Consider the following 24,931-nt stretch of genomic DNA (forward strand, 5'->3'; position numbering starts at 1 on the left):
GATGGATAGGGTGCAACAGAGCAATATATATGAGAACCATACATCTAAAGATAAAAAAAAAAGAATAGGTAGAACATATTGTTGTGGATAACACCACTTCTCTTGCAAGTACATAAATTAAAATATACAGCTGTGCATCTGAAACTACTTGTCTTTGGCATCCATATTTCTTTAAATATGGGAGCATCAAGAATTAAGTCTGAGTTGACAACCAACAACTGGTTCTTATAACTTTGAGTTTCAAAATAACATGCAAACACAGCAACACATTAGAGGGAAATTTGAAACCTTGAGTACATTTCTTAGACAGAATGAAGGATACTTACTGAATTGAAGGATCAGTATGAAATAAATCTAATAGAGCAAGGAAGAAAAACTGACATAAAAGGGGAGTATAGAACAGAAGTATTGTCATGAAGGTAGTATCTGGAAAATAGGATCTTAATGATGTTTAGGTAGTCACAATTATTCTCCATGGGAAACAAGAATGGAAGGAGGTTCAGAGGATGGAATAACACTCAATGACCATTTCAAACAGATGTGTCCTAAAAGGGTATTTTCCTTACAATCTTAATGCTCTTAAAAGAACGACTGCATATTTTTGAAAGAGTAGTGGGTACACATTCACAAAAAACAAAATGTTTGACAGATCCCTGGAACCATGAGCTACTTAAACACATGTTTAAAATCCTTTTTTACAAACTAAACATGTCAACATGGGACATTAAAGAATGATAAAACACTGATGACAGAGCAAAATGATATGAAAAACCACAAATTGAAAGTTCTTAACTAAAAGATGAAAAAAAAAATCAGAAAAGCAAATCAAAAATTTGTTTTAGGGTTTTGATCTAATTAAATTCCTGTAAAAAACAACAAAATACTTAATAATTCATTGATTTCCTCTGATTTTTCAGAATAAAAATTTTTATCAACTTTTTTTAGTGGAATTTAAGTTATTCGCTAGTATATAATATAATGAATTATTATATACAAGCGTATAACTTAAATTCCACTAAAAAAAGTTGATAAAAATTTTTATTCTGATAAAATAATGAATTATTATATACAAGCGAATAATTTAAATTCCACTAAAAAAAGTTGATAAAAATTTTTATTCTGATAAAATCAGAGGAAATCAATTTCAAATCTTTGTTAAAGTGTCCTAATCTAATTTTAAGTTAAAGAGGAAAGTTAAAAGATGAAGGTCATCAGATGATACTCATGTTTTGGCCTGATTTCGAAAAGAGACAAAAATGGCATAAAGGATACGTCATTAAAAGAAGCCCAAATAATCCTTTTATTCTAAACTCCCTTAAACACTTAAGATATAGATAGAACTAGTAAAAGTTACCAAGGTGGTTAAAAAACAAACAGTGCCACTTAATTAAAAATAGGCATAGAAATGGCTAAAACCAGAAGATAATGACTAATTTTACAAAAATAAAATGTTTAAAAAGGTTAAAAAAAAGGTACCACACAAAAAAAATATCAGGAAGTGCTCGACTAAGTGCAGACACACACACACAGATAAACAACTGAAGTATATGATTGCAAAAACAAAGTGACAACAGAGTCTAATGATAGAACATGTGACCACGGCAATTATCACAATACCAATAACCGAACTACAGGTATAGACTTATGGTAAATGGAAGAATATTGTGTTACAAGGAAGCTGAGAACATGTAATGAAACATGACAGTATAGGAAGGTTTGAAAAATATTTTAATAATTGTTGATGTTATAAACAATGTGTTTCTAAACAAACTTTGCTGCAGTTGAATAAGTCAATAAGCTCTACACATCTTGTGTACGTGCCACTAGTGCAGCAGCATTTCGACAAAAGATATTCATTTTGATAAACAAATGTTAACCACCAAATAACAAAATAACATTTTGTACAGGAAGTTACTATTATTATAGCATCTCAACTAAAAATGTCAGTATTTTTACACTAGTAAAAAATGAAATAACTAGCCCATACACATTACATTTTACATATAATAAATATATTTTCAAACACAAGCTTGATTTATTTAATGTAAAGTAACTAAATTATACCAACCCTGATGTATCCAAAATATTATTAATGCTGTACTGACCAGGTCGGGGAACACTCCTAAAATATACAGCACATTAAAAAAAAGTAAATTCATTATTTTGATTTCAAGTATGCCAGAAAATGCAAGTAATAAAAACAAAATAATAATTTATGTTTGTGCTGCATCTTTAAAGGTAATTTTACCATTTAAATTAACTGAACCTTAGTAAACAAACAAACCCAAAGACAGAAACATTTCTTTATTTCGATATACTTAAGATTGTTTCATGGATTAACCTACTGGTATAGGTGTCTGCATTTTAATTAGTATTTAACATGGTCAAAGTGGTAGCTTGTATGCAATTGACTTTAAACTTAAACCCAGTGCACTGAGTACCACAGTAATTGAAACTAGTGTCAAATATTAAGTCAGTATTCAACTTACAAGAAACCTGTGGATTTTATTCAATGTTATTACACTTAAACAAACTAGCAAGTCTCACTGAGTAATTATTTAATAATCACTTGTGTGCTGTTTTTAATCTATACTGAAACTGATGGTGTATTCATAATATACTGAACTTACGGAGACTGTTGATGAACAGTATTCAATCTGACCACAACAGTTCCTGTTGTTTCACTGCAGAAACCAAACTTGCTGAGATGATTACCCTACAGATTAGAAAAGACAAAACAATTTATTTATACTGCATAATTTATAAAGATTAATCATATATTACTATCTTGTAATTAATCTAAAATATAACTTTCACAAAGAAATACCTCAAAATCATTACAAGTAGAAAGAAAGAGCAATAATTAAATTATAAACTTGTAGATTTAGCCTACAACTATTAAAATACATATTCTTCAATATTACATAACACTCAGGTGGACAACTTTCACAAGAGAATATTTTAAAATTTCTATTGAATTATATTTTTGGACAATATATATGGCTGATACATTATTCTCTCTGTATAATTTAAAATTTGATAAATTCATATTATAGCAATATAGATCCAACTATTCAATTTACATTTGAGAGGGACAAAAATAATACGTTACTGTTTATAGATATGTTAGTTACATGTGTTGAATTAGTAAATTATAATATTTTAATTCATGTAGTATATTACTGTCCTTTCTTATTTGTTCATTAATTTGGTTATTAACCCTTTAATTGCTTTGCACACCACATGATGTTTTAGTTTACCCATTACTGTTTGAAATCGCAGCTGATATCTTATTATACCAGTGACCCGTCGATACCCAATACATAGCAAGAAAAAAAGGTGTATACTTACACAGTATGTTTAATGACTTGTATTTGAGTGCTAAGTGTAACATTTGTACAATATAGTCATGTTATTCACAATCAGTGTCATGCCAGTGCATTAGATAAGAAAGGAGTGCAATAATAGATCTGGCAACAACCAAACAAATAATGCTCGTCCTCTTGTCTCATCTCACAGTTCGTGAGGGTCATTCTGGATCTGACCAACCCCATGCTCCCTCTTCACACCACCAGACCTAAACAGAGGTTATTATATGATGGTTTTGGGTTTATTCTTTATTTTTGAATGCTATACTGTGATTTCATATGATAAACATTTTTTTGTAATGGATTATTTTTTACCTAACTTGAGCAACAAGATAGCTAAGCAAATTTCTGTGTGTGTAAAACAAAAAATACTAAAGCCCTTGATATCTGAAACTGTTACATTTTGGTAGAAAAAAATGTTTTGTCTCTCTGAATAAAAATATAAAAACATCTCAAAAATATTTTAAAATTTGCCAAACAATAAAATTTTAAGTATTTTTAAAAAGAGAATATAATTCTTAATTTTCACATCACAAAAACAACTGTGGTGAAAACTAAAACAAATTTTAAAAACCTGAAATGTGGAAGGTATAGCCAAGTAAGTAGGGTCTACAATCTCAGCTGGTCCTCCTATGAAATATGTTCTAAGTTTATCAACCAATGAAATGGGGAGTGGCCGCCAAGTCTGAAGTTTCAGCACCTGAGAACCTGAACATTTGTAAAAATATACCCTTTAAAAAACAGGTACATACTATTTTGCATGAAAACTACACCAATGAATAAAACATAAACAACTAGAATGAAAGTATGAGCAACAGTTATATCCTAGAAAATTGCCTTGATAATATCAGACTTCTGTTGGAACTCTTCATTATAAATCAGTATGAGATCATTGCATTCAATCTAACTTTTAAGCAATTTTCAATTATCATTCTTAACTAAAGTATTTATCATTCTTTTCTGGTAGTTTGTCATAAAATTGCTTTAAGCATAAACTATCCTTTCATCATTGGTATATGATAATTTGCTTTAGTATAATGACATACAAAATATTCTCAATGTTATTTAAACTCTTCTTTTGTATTTTATAGAACTTGAGTTCCCTTTATAGGCTAGTATCTTATTTTTCTGAGGAAAAATGACATCATTCAGTTTTAAAATATTTTATTTGACCCTCCACATTAAGTCATCTACAACATAAACCAATATCTGAAAAGTTCAGAGTTTCTATTCTGGTTATAGTATATTTTATAAGTATTTGTTTCTGATAGAAAATAATTCATAAAGCTAACCCTAATTCAGATTTTTGTTCTCCAAACAGTGATTTGTACTCTGTGTAAAAATGCTTACACTCCTGCCTGTTTAGATAAGGCTTATGAATATGTGGAACAAAGTTGCAAATCTGTGGTCTTTGTACAAGCTTATTATTTATTTCTACCTCAAATAGTTTGAAAATAGTGTACTTTTGAAATAGTTGGTGCTAGAAACTGTAAGACAAAAATTGCACTATTTTTGTTTCACATGTTTCAAGCTTCTACAACTAACAGAATCATACAAAACTTGTATGAAAGCTGGGATTACCTTCTTCCTTGCAATCTACTTGCTTCAGAGCTCTCCTTCTTCTTTATATGAATTACTGATTTCGAAACTCAAAACAGAAACATATGTGACATTCCAGTACAGTGATGTATGACAGATAAGTCTAAAACGTTTGCAAAATGGAGATTCAAGAATCTTATGCAAAGCATAATCCGAAGTTCAACAGCAAAAACACAAACAAATGAGAATTCACACATGAAAAATTAGATAATTTATATTCCCAAAACTTTGTGTATGTCATTAATTTACAACCTTCTTATCACTGTGAGATTTAAACTGCAGTATGTAACCTCTACACTTGTACAAAGTGGTTGGACAATGTTTACAACTTAGCAACATCTGGTCAACATTGGTATGATTAGCTAGCTACTGGCAGAAATTAAATGCAAATTTAGAAAAAAACATTTAAATACATCTGAGTAAAGATATATTATATAGTAGATTTGAAAAGGTTCAGTGGTATAATAATTATTTTACTTTCAACATGTTTTATGACTGCATGCTTTCAAAATCTACCTACATCATGTTTTACATTATTTTACTTGTTTAACTGATTATTTACTTTGCTGATGTAATTATGTTAGCAGTTCCTTTTAAAAACAATTACTTGAAATTAGAAACTAATGGTTTTCTTACAGTGGACATCGTCCTGTGGCATGAACTTAAAAGTCAATGTGACTTTTTGAAACAGCTTCACATTATTAATTATTTCTAAAACGATTACAAAAGTAGCTTTTATAAAAAATGATATAGTGAGATATCATTGACTAATATTTATTTTTAATGACAAATAAAACACCTTACCATAACATTTCATTTAACAAAGTGAGCTACTGAATGATGTCATTAGACCATAACCATATTTTTCTAATAAGAATGAGCATATCTGGCTTTTAGAATATTGGTTACAAATGCATTATGAAATTATATGAGATAACAGTGTGCTATACTGTTTTCATTTCAATATAGAATGTAAATTTACCAAAACATATTCAATTACTGTTCAAAAATGTTAAACATTTATCATTCTTTATATTTTAAGTTTCTTTATCTAAGATAGTTTAATTTTTGTGGTATTTTTATGAATGCAACAAGTGGCTAAAATGATGACACGACTGAAAAGAGTTAGTTTTCAAGAACTAATAACTTGAAATTTAAATCTACAACAGTTCCTTAAACGAGTTACATTCACAATGCTTTTACCTGGAATTACTGGTAGAATTATGTAACCATAACCCTGAATCTGGTAGTGTCCCCATGTACTATAAGATACAACTTTAAAAAAAAGTGTTGGCCACCTGGGTAGTGAATTATCTGAAAATATAGTTTTTTAAAACAGTAATCATTAATACTGGTATTTCTTGAAATCATACATTTTGGAAGTTTAGTTTTTGGTTTGTAAAATTGATGCAATATAATTCTGATATATCTTGGAACTCTGTAAGAGTGAAAAACATAACTTGTTGAAATTTGAAATGAAAATTAGGTTTAATTTTCACAAAATATTTATATATTAGCAACTGCTAAAAACTTGACAAATTATTAACACAAGTCCTCTTCTTTTGTACAATTTGTTTTGACTCATTTCTTAAATTATTTCAAATACTCAGGAGAGGCATAGAACATTAGGATGAATTGCCCAAATAAACAACTACATATTATATCCGACATCTCTTATTAAACAGTTTAAAATGACAAACAGGTTGAAGCTAAAGAGAATAATATCAACATTAGGTGGCTGAAGAAAAAGCTATCAATCACAGTACTCCAGCCTAATTGAAGATACTGAATGATATTATTCCTGTCAAAAAAATACCTGTGGAGTCATTATGTTTCTTTAATGTTTCACATAAACACAAAAACATGCAAATATACTAAATTCCAAGGTTTTTAATTTCTATTTTAGTCACAGAAGAATTAAAGACCTTCTTCATTGAAAATACTGCCATATTTCTAGAACTGTGTTTCTAGATGGAGATCATATCCCTTTTGAATAGGTTTACTATTGCCTGGGGCAAATGGACAGCTTTTTACCACTGATCTTTGTGTTGGTGGATTTTTCCTATTAAAAAATGTCCTATGATTACCACAACTGAAGTATGACTTATTGTAGATCTTTTTTTTGGATGGTCCTAATGTTCTAAGTTGATCCATATTATTTTGTTTATAATAGCATTATTAAGTACAAAGCATATCTTTGTCTGGAAACTTCTAAAGCTCAACTTGAGTACATCATTAAAATATGAGTGCAAGAACATTTTCGTCTAGGCAAGCCTATTATACACCCTTCTCATAGGTGATCAACCGTTGGTGGTATGTCAAAATATAGTTCTGATACATATCATCCCACCAAAACTTTATATTTGCTGTAGTTGCCAAGTACAAAATTGTTTCACCATGATATTCTCAACCTTGTAATCTATTATTGCCATAAGACAATAGTTAGGTGTATTCTATTCTTAAACACTACAATCTTTATTCCATCTCCCATTTTTTAGTATAACTTATGGTAGGAATGCTTTTGCTGTAATGCATGATTATAATAAATCATATTTATCATTAGAACACAATATTAGGCTTATTGTATTTTTTTTCCATATTTGGTCCCTTATGGGTATTTTGAAAGTAAGGGTGTATAATAACATTTTGACCAAAATATCGCATAAAAAATGAAATTTTATTAACCCTTTCAAAATGGAAGACCCTTTGAATGCTTATTAGAACATGCTTATTTGTTACATTCAAAATTGAATTTACAGTTTTAATATCAATGTATGTGAATGAATTTAATATTGTGTGTTAAGAAAGTTCTATTTTAAGTTTTAAGTCTGTTATTATAAAGTAAACCTTCAAAAACTATTTAAAACTTCTGATGTATTATCATGAGACCAATAAGCTATGAAAAAATCTCTACTTTAGCATCTTCAATAAATATGCTGGTAATACAGTAAAGATATGTCTATCCACCAAGATGCTGGCACAACCTTTTGAGTCATTCCTTTGAAAGTATTCTGAATGAATACAGTTAAAACAAGTAATAAATGTTTTCAACCCTGACAGCTTACATGCTAATCTCCAACATATTTGTTTGTGCTTTATCCCTTCCATGTAGACATTACATGTGTATATAACAATTAGAGAGAGAACTTTACAGCATAAACTAATAATAGTTTATTTATAGAAATGTATGCCAAATCTTCACCACAGAGTACATGAAATTGACTATGGTATTGTTGGCTACTTGATCAACTACATCACTTATGGTTGATTCTTATCTAAATATGTTATAGAGATACGGTTAAAATTGTATTTAAGCCTTACTATTGTATTTTAGTTTATTTTGTATTAGTTGTGTTTTAAAATGCAAATTAAAAGGTTTAAACATACATCATACCTTAGATTCATTCTCAATGCTTATATTATGTAATGAGGTAAAATTTTGCTGAAGGGTTATGCATACTTCCCAAAGAAACTGTACTATGCTTCATGGACACTGTTGAATTGTGTTGAGATGAAAAATAAGTTGTAAAAGACAAGAAATGAAAAATAAAACATTAAAAATTAGCCATATGCAAAAAGAAAAAACAAAAAGATGAAATTATGAGTTGAACAAAAGGTAACTTTTTAAAAGATATTATACAAAAAAAATTAAAAGGTTTGGTTTACTTTGTTTTGAATTTCATGTAAAGCTACACAAGAGCTATCCATGCTAGCTGTTCCTAATTTAGCAGTGTAAGACTACAGGGAAGGCAGCAAGTTATCACCATCCACTGCCAACTCTGGGGCTACTTTTTTACCAATGAATAATTGGATTGATAATCACATTATAACGCCCACACAGTTGAAAGGGCATGCATGTTTGGTGTGATGAGGATTTGAACCCATGACCCTCAGATTAAGAGTCAAATGCCTTAACCACCTGGAAATGTCAGACACAAATTAAAAGGTATACACTTTTGTTTCTATTTCCTAATTTTAATTATTTCATTGAATTGTAGGTTGATAATAGCTGGCATTAGTGATATGGCAGAAAAAATGAAAACTAAAATACAAAAATATATTTTAAACAAACTTTTGATATCCTTTTAAGAGGTCCTAGAGATTATGCAAATGAAATATGAAAACTACAAGATGAAGAAATGTAATTTTATACTTAAAATGAAAATTACTTTGCACTTCATTTGTTAATATCTTAAATGTAACTACAACATAAAAATATTTTTAGTAAAAAACAGTTATAAAATCATTATTTCTGTAGAAGATACTTAGGATCTTGAACAAAATTTCACCAGTTTTTAAGAGGATGTGTTAAAAACGTGAGTTATCACATGTATTGTTGTATAAGTGAAATTCATGACTTGATTTCCATAAATTGCACAAGTCTGCTGTGAAAGGGTTAACCTGTCTTACTGTATAAATAACTAATTTATATGACCAAAAATACACTAGATAAGTGAAATTATTTCACTAAATGTACATAGAACTGGGATAATGGTATGAAAAATGGAGTTAAATGTGGTACAATAGTTTAGCTTATCACAAAAAAATCATTACCTTTTATACATATAAATATATAAATTACCTGGACATGCTTGAATGGTTTTCATCTTGTACTCAAGTTCAAAAGAAAATGGGTGACTGAAGTAAGCTACATCTTCCTATAAATTATAACAGTAACAAGTAGAACACACTTAAAAAACAAACAAATTATTCAAAGCTTTTTTCATTTGTTAATAACCTATGACATATGATTTTATCAGAGTTCTACTAAATGATTTGTTGAAACAAGTATCTGAAACCTTCAAAGTGTTACATATTTTAGTTGTTATATTCTATAGCAACAATGATACACAGGTGTAAAGTTGAAAGGATGTTACTGATATTCCCCCACTTACAGTGGAAATATTTAACAAACTGCATTAAACTTACTATACATTTTCCATAATGTCTAGTTAAAAAAATCATACAATATTTTTTTATGGATTGTCAAACTTCCACAATTTTGTTGTGAGATACTCTTTAAAAACAATTACTTCCTTTCATTTTAGAACATCACTTACTTTTGATAACACTGCACAACATTTTTTTTGAAAAGTTTTGCTTCCTGAAAAGTTTTTGCTGATTGCGACTGGTACCTGGTGGGTAAGTGTAAATATAGTTTTGATTTTTCTTCATCATGTAAGAACTCTGAGAAATAGACAATTAACTGTTTACCAGCAATAATGTATTTAATTGCGTTTACGTTTCTAATACGCTATTAAGTTCAAAATAATTAAAAGTGTTTTGCTCCTGATTTTTGTTTGCATTCAATGTCTGGTGCATCACATTGCAGTGTCCAACAGTAGTCAACAAGCATTGACGGATTCCAAATGCCCTGATATCATTTTTCCACTGTAGCAAAACTGAAGATTTTGATGAAACAGTACGTGATGGGCAAATTTGGATGTGATTTTCGTGATCAGGGGCCAAAAATCTATAAGGAACACCCAACAGTGTTCGAGAAGCAAAAACTTTGTTGTGCAGTGTTCTTAATAAGTTCCAGTTAATAAATTCATTCAGTTTCATCTTGATTGATATTTTTAACATTTATTTCAATACTTTATTTTGCTGTTGTAGTATTCACCACTCTCAGCTATAAGTCATAAAATATGTAAACAAAATGATAAATACTTATTAATAAGTGAAGAATCCTCACTTTCAAAGCAATGTCATCATTACCTTTGTAAGACTAAAAATGTTCTTGCTCAGAATCAATTTACATATAATAAACAGCTTGTTTTCAAAACATTAATATTTTTTTGTGTTTGAGTTGTTTGAATACAAGGAAACAGAACAACAGTATTCAATAAGAAAGAATGTTTCATTTGAATAGTATATGTCATTTTCTGTACACACTAAACCCAAATAAATGTAAGAAGTACAATTATGTAGCTTTTCGAACAGATATATTGTAATATAAAAACATTTAAGGTATGAAAAGAATATCAAAAGGAACTATAAATAAATTTCCAAATCTATGATTCTTAATAAGTGTTATAAGTTTTGTATTAGTTCTTTGTTCATTCCTACATGAGCTCCAAGTAACCAGTATGTTGATAAACCCAAAATTATAATTAAGACCACTGTATTTACTTTATATTGAAGAAGATAGGTTAATTTCACTTTTAACTAATAGTTTTCAGCCACTGATGATAGGTACTATTAAAACAAAGCTTCATGAGTAATTGTTGAGACCACATGCTACAACATCACAAAAAGGGTCCCACAAGGAGCTGTAAAAATCAAACCACTGACAAAGAAGGAAAAATGACATGAGAAATAGACATGAAGTATTATATTTACAAAATATGATAATTTCTTAAAAAGGAGAAACCTCTACTTTGGGATGTCCAGAAAAAATTATTAAAAAGTGGTAATAGTGTTTAGGTGAGAATCCTAGAAGCTGCACAGAAATGAAAGTTAATACTTTCTTTGTGAGTTACACTAAATAAGTATTATATAATAATAAAATTATCACATGTATAATATATTTGGTATTCACATTTTAAAATATTTTTTGTTGTCTTTCAAAATTTCTAGTGCATACTGCAGAGATTTACAGATTTTGATAAAAGTTAAGAAAAAACTACCTTTACACTTCATATAAATATAAAAGAATATATATGCTTTTATTTAAACCAACATGTCACCTTTGCAGCTTCTTCAGGGTTAATATACATTAAGGTATATGTAAAAGTCGTTTTTTATTTAATTTTAAAATACTGATATGTAGTTACACACTCAACACCTGAAAAATGCACAAGACATGAAAGGAGCTAATGTTAAAGATTAAAAAATAATTAAGGTGTACAGAAATTTAAACATTTAAAATAAGTCAAAAACATAAGGCCAGTAATTTCAAAGCAAATGACACTTTTGTGCTTGTATACATACTGCTGAAATATTGATTTAATAATACATTTGTTTTAGATTGATGCATCATGACTGATATTTTGAAGTTCTACCAAAAAGCTCGATAGCAATGTTAATTATTAGTCTAATAAACATCCCACTTTGAGCATTCTTTTTAACTTTAATACATCTCTTGATCTGAAATTAAAGGAAACACATATAGCACAGTCTTTTTATTGCAAAGTGTATGCTCAAATAGATTCCCTGCTTTTATAAATGTTATTTTCAATTATAATGCTTAATCAAGGTTTAACCACAACTGGTTTATAATCATGAAAAAACTGTTTGAACAAAATACAAAAGAAACCTAAACCTTATTTATATAGTATGAAGCCACCTTATTCTTTATGTAATTATAAATGCAGTACATAATTCAGAAGTTATGCTTTCAATAAATATTTATGTGTATGTCAATATATACACAGTCAAAGTCAAAATATTTTGTAAGTGCAACACACATAGTATACAAACAAACATCACTGCTTTATCTGTTTTGGTCTTTCATTTTATAAAATGTTTGAGACAATGCTCAAATTACAACGTTTATTAACTTTAATATAGCTAAGAAGTAAAATAATTTCTTTGTTGTTTACAAACATGAAAGGATAGTTTTTATATTTTAAATTGAAGACAAAAATGGGTGACATATCAGTATATTTATGATTATTGTTAAAGAAACATCAATATACAGTTATGCCAACCATCACCAGTATACATTAAGCTATTGTAGCTTGGTCTGAACAAAACCTAATTACATTTTACAGAAGTTTGTTAGCTATAAAAATTTACAAAAGTTCATACACTTTTAAATATGGATTTCTTCTGAAAAAGAGACTCTTTACAAGCACATTTTTAAAATAATTTATTTGTGCAATACACAGTATCAGTTTGCTTTATAAACACTAATGTGGTATCAGGATTTGCCATATATCTCTGATAGGAACCAAGACAGTTGTTTAACCTAGTGAGGAACAAGGGTGATCATTCTCATCTTACTCCAAGAAGCTTTTGACTGAATTTTTAATTTTATGCAATTAATGCATTTTTAATATAAGCAAAATAAGCAAAATTCTTTTGGTAACATTTAATGTTAACAATGCTTTGAAAGCAAACCAATCAGGTAATATTTTTTATCCACTGTAGAACTGTTAGCAAATAAAATTGAAAGCCATAAACATTATGGTTTGAGCAATGAAATTTTATAGTGAGTAATTTACATTTAATTTCATACTTATTGGAGAGGTAAGGGATAAAAGACATGCCTAGAGAAAATGTTTCACATGTCACAAAAAATTTAAAAATATTGACTTAAAAAATTAAAAACTTAAAACTTAAATGCTATTAAAATATAAATTATTAGCTATGATCTTATGCTATACTAATTGGTATAATATAAACAAAAAGTAGATTAATGAACTTTTGAATACAAGTCACTATAACCTTGTGTCATGCACAGTAAAGGATGCCCATGGTGATAGGGTTAAATAATGCATCAAAGAACATAGAATAACAACAAGCAAAAGGTGCAGGCAATTTCCTTTAATTATCGCAATTTTGACTTTTTAATTATGTGACAAGAGCCATTACAAATTCATTCAATAGTTATCTTTCCTGTGAGAATAAAGCTTGTACTAAGAGAAAATAACACTTCTCTGTTCAGAAAGCAATGTAATGTGATAAGTAATTTAATAGATGAAAATCATGTTTTTCTACTGGTTATACATAATACAGTACTAAGAGTAAAAGAGAATGATTAAGAAATCCTTAAAGAGAGAATGTGATGAGGCTGTGGTGTGAAGGGTCTGATGTTCTCTTTGATGGCTCTGTAACCAAACAAAATTGAGGGCTATAAAAATTATGGTTTGTCTGACCAATGACAAATTTATAGAGAATAACTTATGTTGAATTTCATACTTACTGGAGGGGTGATGAATAAAACAGAGAAGGGGGGAAGAAAATATGTGACGTTTCTCACACTAAAATAATTTTTTTTAATTACTATCTTATAAACTTAATAACTTAAAACTTATGTACTATTAAAACATGTATTATTAGCTACAATTTTATGCTAAACTAATTAGTATAAAGTAAACAAAAAGTATTTAACTTCTGAACAGAAGTCACTAAACCCTTGTGACATGCATAGTAAAGGATGCCCATGCAGAAAGAGTTAAACATACTTTTAAATCTAGATTAATGTAAATTACAAACTTAGCTTAATTTGTGAGTAATATGTTTCAATTATTTTTTTTAATTTGATACCTGTGTTTAAAACTTTGTTTACTAGTGAAAGAAATGATAATAATAATTAGTGGACATTTATAGACAGTGTGCAATTATTTTGGTAGGTTCTATTTTATTTGTTAAAAATTTTCATGTGACACTGTGTACAAAATTAAGGAGATAACCATTACTTTGTAACATGTTATGAATTCTCGAAATTTCCGAGTGAGAACAGAAATGTCAGAACAGATATTATACACTTTGTATAAGAGGATTTAGAACAAGGCTACATTTAAAGAAGTCTGGTATTAAACTGTTGAAATGAGCGTATAAACCAGTAAATGTTTTCTTACAGTAAACAGACGAGGCAAAGATAGTTGATTTTGTTTATTTGAATGTCCAAAAAATAAGTTATTGTTTTATTCCATCTTACACATAAAGTTCATACATCAATTCTGTGAATTTAGTTATTCTAAAAACTACTTGGTGTGATAATCATTGTGAAAGTGTACAAAAGTATCATTAACATATCTTCTCTGTAATACTAGTTTGTAATAAAGTGGCAGTTATACATTCAATGACATTTGTAATAACACAGAAAAATATTTGCAAGGGTTAGACACAGACGTTATTTCACTGCCACTTCAATCATCTGGTTATAAATATGGCCATTAAAAATGAAGTGATTGTCCTTGGGGGCCAATTTAAGAAGTTGTTTGAAGTTCTGTTGGTTAAAGTCAGAGTGCAGAGCATTTTTGGTAGGGAATAACTGTTTATCGATTATTTTAACTGTTTTCTCAAGTGAATTGTTAGTTAACAAGTTAGTTATCAAAATTGGCCATAACAAATTGGTGTGCATTGTTTTTTGTTTAAAGATATTAATGCTGGTGATGGAATTTAAGGAAATTCAAAAACGTCTGTATTAAAAATATATTTTGGTGCTATAATCTTTTTAAACTTTGTTAGAAAACTTTGTTTCCACCTGATGAATCAGTTGCAAATATCATTTTATTCTGAAAGGGAGAGCATGTTTGGTGTTACAATGAATCAAACCTGCAACCCTCAGATTACACACATTATTGTAGAAGGTAATTACCTTGTTCTCAACTTTGGTTGAACAAGCATGTGTCACTCCTTCCACTTCCCCTTCACCTGATACTGTCCAATCTAGTCAAAAAATAATTGAATATAAAACATAAGAAACAATAAATAGTGAACACAAAAAGCTGACATACAATAAACAATTGAGATACCACAAAAAAAAACCCAATAAAACTCATGAATAAAATAACACTAACAAGAAAACAAAGTGAAACATATCTTAAGAAATTTAATTTTCTCTGATTAAAATTATAAACAAACCTCTAGTTTTCCCTATGAAAAATATTTTTCCTTTAAGAAAAAGCTAAGATTAAATAAGAATGATTAAGTCATGTTTCTAATTTTGTTTTTATCATTGTAACAAAAATAAAAGTTATTCTGCTTATTTGGGGACTTTATGAAGTTACACAGACTGATTTACAACCATTTTTAATTTTTCAGTCCTACATAAACACAAGCATGCAACTTATTTGTATTCTATCTTGTTTTCTTCCTATTACATACTTATGAAAAATTATTATAGTTTAACCAAATATAATGTTCATAACAGGAAGGGAAATCTTAACTTTTTTGTGTAATAATTTTACTCATAATTAAATTCTTAAACTTTCTAGAAATTACTTTAGTAAATTTTGTAATGTTTATGTATGTCTAGATTTAGGTGAAAGTTTATAAAAATGAATTTTTATTAAAAAAATTCAATAGTTAAACTTCATTCACAAGATAAACTAATGCTTAAAATACTATAGCTTTATTTTAATCATAAGAGTTACAGGAAGTAAATTTTAATGAAAACTGATGTTTGACTGTAATATGTCCAGAACATTTAAAGTTCAATTTGTTTAAATTATGAAAACAGTTCCAGTTAAGATGAGTTCTTTGAATTTTATTAAAACATAAGGTTAATTTCTATACTAATTTGTTCTCTTCTTTACATTGTTATCAAGATTATTATGATGAGTTGTAACACTATTTACCTTAGTAAAGTTTACTCCACAGCTGCTGAAACTAGAAAAATAAAGAGTTTGGTAATCTTCTTACTTTGCCTGAAGCATTCCAGTGCTTTATGGAAAAATGTTTTTCAAAGCACAAAATTTTCAATTAAACAGGTATTCCTTAACTAATGCAGTGATGATTTTATCCTCCTTTGGTATCCCACTTTAGAATTTTTTGTGGGTTCTACATGTATTTTCTAGCAGCATTGGTTTGGGCACAGTACAATACTCGTACAGCATAAAAAGAAATTACATTAGAGGTCCTTGTTCCAATGAATCATAGGTACTGAGAGTTTTTACTTTATATGAAATTACAGAATGAATTGCAAACCAAATTAGTAAGCTGCAATGATGCTGAATTTGTTTTAAGCCTATTTCACAAACTCTACTGATATATGACTAATCTATGACAAACAAATGTCATTCCTCACATGGCACAACATGAGTATTACAAGTACACTTCACTAAATGATCATTAAGGAAGGACTAGCTTTTTTTTTAAATATCTAATGAAGAAAATACAGAGTTTAGGCTTAAGAGAGAAACCATATTACTAAAGCATTTACTCCTGGTATTTTATCCTTTGGATTTCTGATGGTAATGATTTCTCAACTGCAGCATTTTACCTCAAAACACAGTTATATAATAAAAATATCAAGGTTTAGCTATTATAAGTAACTAAAAACTTAAATATTACAAATATTCTTAAAAGCCTACAAATCACATTTCTCTCATAATATTATTTTTCTTTAGCTTCATAATTTGTGAGAATAGTTTGTCCACTGAACTACAAGTTAACAACATAAAACCTATCAGAAAAATCTTTCTCAATTATTATATGCAAAAAGAGGTATTTCCTTTCAAATAGGTATTTAGGTCTAATACACTGAAACATTTACATTAATTATGAATAAAATTTATTTTAATGACACTAGAAACCTTTTAGCCTTAGATATCAGATGCACATTTAATAACCATACTTTTTGTTAAATCCAAAATTCCCCTTTCTTAAAGCAGTGAATTTCATAGACTTACTTAAAGGTAGCTCCAGGATATAATGCACATAGAGGTTGTTATCACTGAATCCATAAGCTGAAACTGAACATATATAAATGTTTCAATTTTGGTTAAATCTGTGTACACATACAACTCTAAGTCCCAAGCTACTTTTTAAGGTATATTGTAAATTTTATTGTAACATTGCTTTTGTTTTGTCCTTAATGGTGGAAGTGTTTTATGATCTGGTTTATAACTCTTATATACACACAAAAAGAGTACTGTGTACTACTGATAATGTTTTACACAATATCTTATTGAATGCATCTTTATAAAATAACAACTAATTTACACTGGTGTAAAAAGTATAATTACTCTCGGTGAATACCCCCATTTAGAATTGGTTTCATAAAAGCACACCTACATGAGCAACATTTAACACACAGTGGAATTCTGTGAAAATGAGGTAACAGACCCTGAAAGGTAAAGTATAGACAAGTGTAGTGATTAAAATACTCACCTCTCTGTAGATTCCAGCAAAAGTGGTTAAGATAGCTACAAGGGGATAATAAAAACCCTCAGAGGAACATATGGCAGATCAAACAAATGAGAGAAAAAAGCCTGAAAGTGAATTATTGGAAATCAAACTGCCAGTAGTTGGGTGTTCCAATGAGTGGCCAACTTACCAATCTTCAGTGTTTCAAAATGAGAATCAATCCAATAGGAAACTTCATTATGTATCTATTCTACTGGAAGAATCTGTTTGGGTTGAAATAATCGATCTGCCACAAAAGTCATCACATGTGAAACATGGCACGTTGGTAGTGTGATATGATAGAAGTATCCCCAAAAAACAAGATACAAGGTTTGAAAACAGAGCCTCTGACCAAATGCTCCCTAGATGAGAAATGTAAGGCACCACTCAGAAACTGTTGGAGCCTGACAATTTTACCCTTAATAAACCCAAACAATGACACATCACCTTTTGAAGAGCAGAAAGGTCTAAAATACTGTGTAGAGAAGCCTTGTCATCTATGCCTAAATCCTCAAATTCTTGACTGTTGAGAAATGCACTCCATTCATGAAGGAAGGTAATTGTGAAGAGAATGGTGGCAGAAGAACCATATATTAATGCTGTCCTAGTCTAAGCGAATCTAAAATTCCTTCCAGAATGTCCAGAATTGCCCTCAATTGCTGCCTCAGAACCCTAATATAAGATTATTGACAGTCTCAACATAGAATGACAACCCCTTTTTGTTGAGCAATGCTAGATATAAGACCTGATTTGCTTCTGTGCCATAAATAAAAATCCTGAAATTCATGCCATATATATTAGCTTCCCAAACATTTTGTTAATGAAAAATCAAATAGGTAACATGAAGAATACTCAAAGCATCTTCCATGATGCAGTTTAATGTAGAGCAATATGCAGTTTGTGTGTTCTAAACACAGCTGGCATGGATATTAAAAGTTTAATGAAAATAAAGCATACAAGAACATTTTGACCTTCTTAGGTCATTTTTAGGTCAACAAATCATGGATATGCAGATTTTTCTTCCTGATATATGTAGAGGGAATCAGATAATTCCCTAAGTCAAAAGTAATCTAAAGTTATCCTGCTAATTAATACAATAGAAATAGAGCTAAATTATGTTCATATAAAGAAATAGGTACTTAAAATATAAATTATAGTTAGCAGTCAAAACCAACTTGCAATATATTTCATTAGTCATAAACAATATTGAAAAATCTTTCTTATAATTATTAACAAACATGTGGAAACTGTATTAACTGATGATACAAGTTCATTAAAACAATAATGTTATGCTGTAACACTACTTTGAAAAAAAGAAAAAGAAACTACAGTATTTACATAATGAATTTCACTGAATATTTTATAAAAATATCTGCTTCAATTTCCAACATTTGATAGCTTAGGATATGACTAATAGTGTACATAGTTTAATCATTGTTTGAACTGACTAACCTATTTCTCCAAATAAGAATACTCGAAACACACCAAGAGCAGGCTAAAACAAAAACACAATAACATACAAAGTAAATATTATATCCACAATTACAGTACTCTTCCAGTACTTAGTTCTTATTTTGAAAAATTAAAATACATATTAAATGAATATGTAAAAATTTATATCTTTAACAGCAATCCCATACATAACCAGATCCCAGTCAAGTGCTGTATTAAGGAAAATATTAGTATTATATTTCTAGAAGCACCATCTGTAAATAAATGAAGCATTAAAGACCAAGGTTGCCATCCAGTAAAACTTTGGTTTTTGAAAGGACGTTCACAATATCTTTAAAATAATCAACAATTTACATTTTTCACATAGCTAAAGCAAGCAACCTAAAGTTTTAATAACGTGAGTATCCTAATCAGGACTGGGCAATCAATAGAATTAGCTAATTGGTTATTCATCACGCTCATTAATCTATTACATTTAAGTAATCAATTTATTCACATAATATGGCTAAAAAAAGAAAAAACTGATTATTCTCATGAAATGAAAACAAACAAAAAATACACAAACATGTAACACTAAAAACTGAGTGAAGTGGACAGAGAACAGATGGACTATACTGTGTAATTATGCATTTATATTAAAAAAAAGTAAACTTATGATTACTTGTATAGTTGGAATATATAATAAAGAATGGTTATAATCTAACTCCAATTTTGATTAGTTGATTATTTTTGTAAGTCTCAACACCAATTGATTGGGTTGAACAAACTTGAAGTAATTAAAAATAATAATACAAAATCATAATAGTAATATTTTGGATAGTACAATAATCAAAGTAACAATCAGAAACATTAGTTTATTATTGTGCCATCAATAGATTTAATTGTAACTTTGATTAATCAGTTATTTTACGTAACACTAGCTGATTACATTGGCTAATTGAGTTAATCATCTGGATATAATCCAAATTAAAAATGTAAATTTATAGCCTTTCCTGCTCTGCGATGCTTAACAATTCTATAAATATGACATAGAAAATGTAATTATTTAATTTGTTGTTAAAAGTTTGTAAAAGTTACTGAGAGAGAAAATGACTTACATTATCAAACTCCTTTCCTATGCAAGCAAACACCAACTCTTTTTTTCTAGAATATAACTGAAAAGAATTCCAAGATAAAGCATTAATGTATTAATTTCTTCAAGGTTTCTGTCTCATTTTTTTAAACATTTATAGGGTACAGTACATAAAAAAAGGTGTGGTTTCTGAAAACAACTTTTTAATAAGCAAACAGTGCTTAATTTACTATATTAATATAAATTGTTTTTGTAAGGAAGAACAACAACAAAAATCTGGTAGATCTGTGATGATGAGAAAACCCACTTGTAGAGAAAATTATATATGTAAAAATGGCTGGTATGAGTAGAGCACCATGTAGAGGAGCAAACCTGATGATGTCTGAAGAAGGTTGAAACATTGTTTGCTCCTCTACATAGTGCTTTCTCTACTCATACCAGCCATTTTTTACATGTATAAAAATCTGGTAGAGTTCTTAAAGCATAACAAAGGGCTTTAAAGGTCAAATTTTATTAACTGATGTAAAAATTACATTTATTTTACTGGAAAAAAACTAGACCAATTACTTTTCATAATGTTACACAAAGTTGTAAATTTTACCCAAGAAAAACTTTCACCAAATGAGATTACAATTTGAATCCATGAGTTTGTTTACCAAGCAGTAGTTTTAATATCTTAAACAGTTATTTTGTTCTGTAAGCCTCAATTCTCATTGTTGTACACATGCCACATTTCTTTCAAAGCTGTTTATTGGGTTGATGAAACTTTACATTTTTCCTATACTGAAAGTGTACTTTTGATAATACGTATCTTGGTTCACATTTTAGCTTTATCCTGAAGAAAGATTCTCTCGTTTGCCCATCTAAGAAATGGTATGAATTCTACCTTGTTTACTCCACCCTTTATGCCCCATTATATTGCCCTTACTGATTTTAATTTTCTGACTCTCTCTAACTATGAGAATTACAAGGAGTCAAGGTCCCTCTTTTATGATAATTGAAAAGAAGAGAATGACCACACTCAACTCAACTGGATAGCCAAGAGTCATATCTGAATCAGACTTAAGAGAAGGTAACCACATAGGCTGGACAGGCTCCCAGTCAGACATCTGAGAAAACTATCCACAGTTAAGTGTAAGAGGTTAATCAGCTTTGCCCTTTTCTCTTTGAGTGGAAAAAAAAAAAAAAGAGTTCAAACATCACTCAAGAAGAACAGACCTTTCTCCACCAATTCATAAACTGAAAATGGAGAGTGATAAGGACTTCCATGCTCCACTAGAGGAAAAGTGGGAACTTGCAGAGGGGAGTCCTGATGAATGATGCTTCAGATACAGTGCAATGAGTGAACCACATTCCCTATTTTGAAAAATAAAACAACCCTAATTTGTTCAGTTCAGGAGCTAGTAGGGATGGGCAAATTTCCCTAATGCTTTACTTATGAAAATCCATGAATGGCGGTTGAGTATTGTACATGGTATTTCACTTAGAACAACTGATCACCACCTGAAAAGTGTCAAGGCAAAATCATGGAACACCACATCTCAGAGCTCCCTGCTACCAGGAATTTAGTTGTTAGTCTACTGGTAGCAAGTGCGAATTTGTCAAAGTATACTTGACCAGGCAACACTTCCACCTGAGTGGGATCCAAATGAGAATGACAAGAACATGCCTAAAAATAAAAGTAATGAAGTCATTCAGTTCTGCCACAATCAAGTTGGGGCATGTAGAATATCCATGAGTAGTAACAGAAACCTATATAAGGAGGTGACAGTCAAAATAATGTAAATAGTGTGATATAAAGGTGTGAGGTGTGGTTCGAATACCAATCTGTACATTTATCCTCAGCAGACAACACAACTGAGCTGCTAGGATCATCAAACATAATGAGATGAGATATAAAGGAGTATCTATTCTTCCAATGAAAGACCAGAGTAGGCTATTTAAACCAACTGATGAATCCAACTAGTCAAAGTGACAGGGTGTAAGTTTCAAGAAACTAAATAATTCTAACAGATAAAGAACCTGTGACATGATCCTCAAAAACACTTCATTACATGCCACATAACATTGGAGAGCCTGAACAGAGCAGCATAAATGATGATCCAAAAAGTCATAAATGAGAAATGGAGGGAAGATGAATGAGAGAGAAAGTCCTTTCTCCTTCCATAACTCTTGCAATTTTCGTTAGAAAGGACCTTTTCTGGATACAAAGAATATAGTTGGAATGGTACAGTGTCCTGTGAACATGGAGTGCAAATACAACTTAACTTCAACCCTGCTGGCCAATAACATGAGAAAACATGTTTTAAGCAAACGATGATAAGATGAACATGACCCAAAAGGTTCACAAGGTGAATGTTACAATACACATAAAACCATTGCGATATTCCAATTAGAAACCTGGAAAGAATGATGACAATGGATAACCTGAAATTATTTGAAAAGTAATGACAGAAAAAGGGATTCAAAACTTTTCTTCACATAAAAAAATAAAAATAAACTGATAAAGCAGCCTTATACAGGGCAATAAACAAAGGATGAAGGTGCCAAACCTTCCTCAAATAACCATGTCAAAAAATGAGGTGTTGCACAACAGAACTCAAAGAGTTAAACCCATATTTGATAGACCATTAACAAAAAATAAATAATTCCTTTTAATAAACTTCCAAAGAAAAATGTCAAATAAAATGCATTAATAAGGACATCACTTTATTTGTCAATCCATGATGTAGTGCAATAGACCACATAGAAGCCAGGTGTTAAGTTAAATAACACCTACTACTGGATGCAAAATGTCTGATTGAGGTTGCTGCAACAGAGATGGCTAGGGAGGATGGGGAAGAGGTTGTCAGCCCAGAAGATAGTGGAGAACTGGAAACCAGTACTGACCAGGCCAGTATAGTACTACCAGAATTTGAGAGCACATGAAGTGAATCAGTGACAGAACCTTGAAAAACAGATGAAACAAAGAGAATGCTTAAAGAGGAAGACTTGTACAACCTTGGCTAAGAGCTTCTACTTCCACAGCCAGAGGATGAGGTACTGAAGATCAATAGTATGGGAGTTTAGCATTCCAATGTGTGGATAAAGATTCAATCTGTGGTGTACCAAGATAAGAGCAGATCCAATGTGAAATCTGAGAAAGAACCATCCAATCCATAGAAAGAACTCTGTTGGGATGCGATAACAGGTTAGCCAGTAGATTCACTAATCCTGGAACACAAAAAGTGAGGAAGAGAATCTGGTGTTTGTGTGTTCAAAGGAGAAGATCCACTGTTTGAAAAGGATGAGACTACTGTGGAATTGTCCAAATGAAACATCACCAACTTCCCTTGCAACAATTCAAGGCCTTGAATCACAGCTCAATGAACTGCTTAAAGTTCTAAGAGACCAAAGTTCCTTGAATTCCACATTTCTATACAAGTACCCCACCCCTGAAGGAAAGCATCAGTGAACAGATGTATCTCTGGATTTGAAGGTGGTAGAGAGATACCTACAGTTGAGCTGTCCATGTTTTACCAGGAGCACATTGAAATCCAACAGTCTCACTGAAAAATTCAGTGCATCTTTGCAAATGTTTCACTGGTCCTTACAGGACCATAAAAACAAATAAATTTTATTATAACAATAATTATTTTTCAGCATATATGGAATACAGAACTTACCTCAAATAACATGCTTTTTTCTCTCTCCTTTTCTTCCCTTTATTAAAAGGAAACATGGGTGAAGTAGGAACAGATGAACACACTCTCAATAAATTTAAATAAAGTATTATGTGATTGGTTCAACAAAAATAGCCTGTAGGGTATCTCAGTTTAATGAATACTTTTTTAATAACCTAATGGTAAATGAAAACTTATAGCAAAGTAAATGAGCCTTTTTCACAATGTAAAGCATTCCACCATGAAAATAAACTGAACGTAAAATAATTTACATTTAAATGAGCATTTTCTACAAAAAAAATCATTTTAAGTTAATAAAAGAATGCAATAAGTACTTTAGAAGTCCTGGAGTTGTTGGAAAATTTAAATATGAGCATTTTATTAACATTGTAACTTAGATTTGTTGAGAAGCACAACAATGTATTGTATTTATCTAAATATTTTACTTAAAAGGTTTACATTTTTTACTGCTGAGTATAATTATGTTTTATCTATATACTTCTGATATGCCTATTTTATTTAAATACTCACTTGTAATTCATAAAACTACTTTGCTATGAAGTTACTGTAATTTTCTTCCCAAAGAATAAGAAATAGATTAATTGTGATTTATCTACCTAAGGTAAAGTGGATAATATTTCCATAATTATTAAATTAGATGAAGACAGCAATATGGAAATGTGATAAAATATTTCTTGTGAAGATTAGTAAATCATTATCATAAGTGGTCTATCATTAAATATTAAAAAAATATCTTAACTCTAAATTAAATGTACTTACTTTGATATTTTCTCAGAAGCATGTTGAATAATGACTTTGAACTCTTCTGAAAACAACAACAAACAAACTCAGCTGTGTAACTGAATTATAATCACATCACATAAAGAATTACAAATTCTATTTGTAAGGTTGATTTCTATTTACTTGAAATGTTTAGAGAATTCTTGTAAATAGTCTGTAAGAAAAATTTTCTATTA

The 24,931-nt window shown here is 29.7% G+C and overlaps 1 protein-coding gene across 6 annotated transcripts in view; it reads right to left on the reverse strand.

The window, feature by feature from the left end:
- LOC143239854 (tectonic-like complex member MKS1) overlaps positions 1-24,931 on the reverse strand; it is a 53,512-nt gene that overhangs the window by 2,315 nt on the left and 26,266 nt on the right. For all 6 annotated transcript variants that reach the window (XR_013021407.1, XM_076481429.1, XM_076481428.1 and 3 more), the window contains 11 exons: positions 24,735-24,780; positions 23,958-23,994; positions 20,318-20,374; positions 19,221-19,263; positions 17,273-17,335; positions 15,238-15,308; positions 9,550-9,625; positions 6,171-6,281; positions 3,943-4,076; positions 2,631-2,716; positions 2,069-2,122 (listed from right to left, as the gene is read on the reverse strand). Coding sequence is in view for 5 of the 6 variants with exons in the window: in XM_076481429.1 (XP_076337544.1) it covers positions 2,069-2,122; positions 2,631-2,716; positions 3,943-4,076; positions 6,171-6,281; positions 9,550-9,625; positions 15,238-15,308; positions 17,273-17,335; positions 19,221-19,263; positions 20,318-20,374; positions 23,958-23,994; positions 24,735-24,780 (778 nt within the window). In the remaining variant the exon portion in view is untranslated. The remainder of the gene's footprint in view (positions 1-2,068; positions 2,123-2,630; positions 2,717-3,942; positions 4,077-6,170; positions 6,282-9,549; positions 9,626-15,237; positions 15,309-17,272; positions 17,336-19,220; positions 19,264-20,317; positions 20,375-23,957; positions 23,995-24,734; positions 24,781-24,931) is intronic.

The sequence above is a fragment of the Tachypleus tridentatus genome, chromosome 13, assembly GCF_004210375.1.
Source record: "Tachypleus tridentatus isolate NWPU-2018 chromosome 13, ASM421037v1, whole genome shotgun sequence".
Classification (NCBI taxonomy): Eukaryota; Metazoa; Arthropoda; class Merostomata; order Xiphosura; family Limulidae; genus Tachypleus; species Tachypleus tridentatus.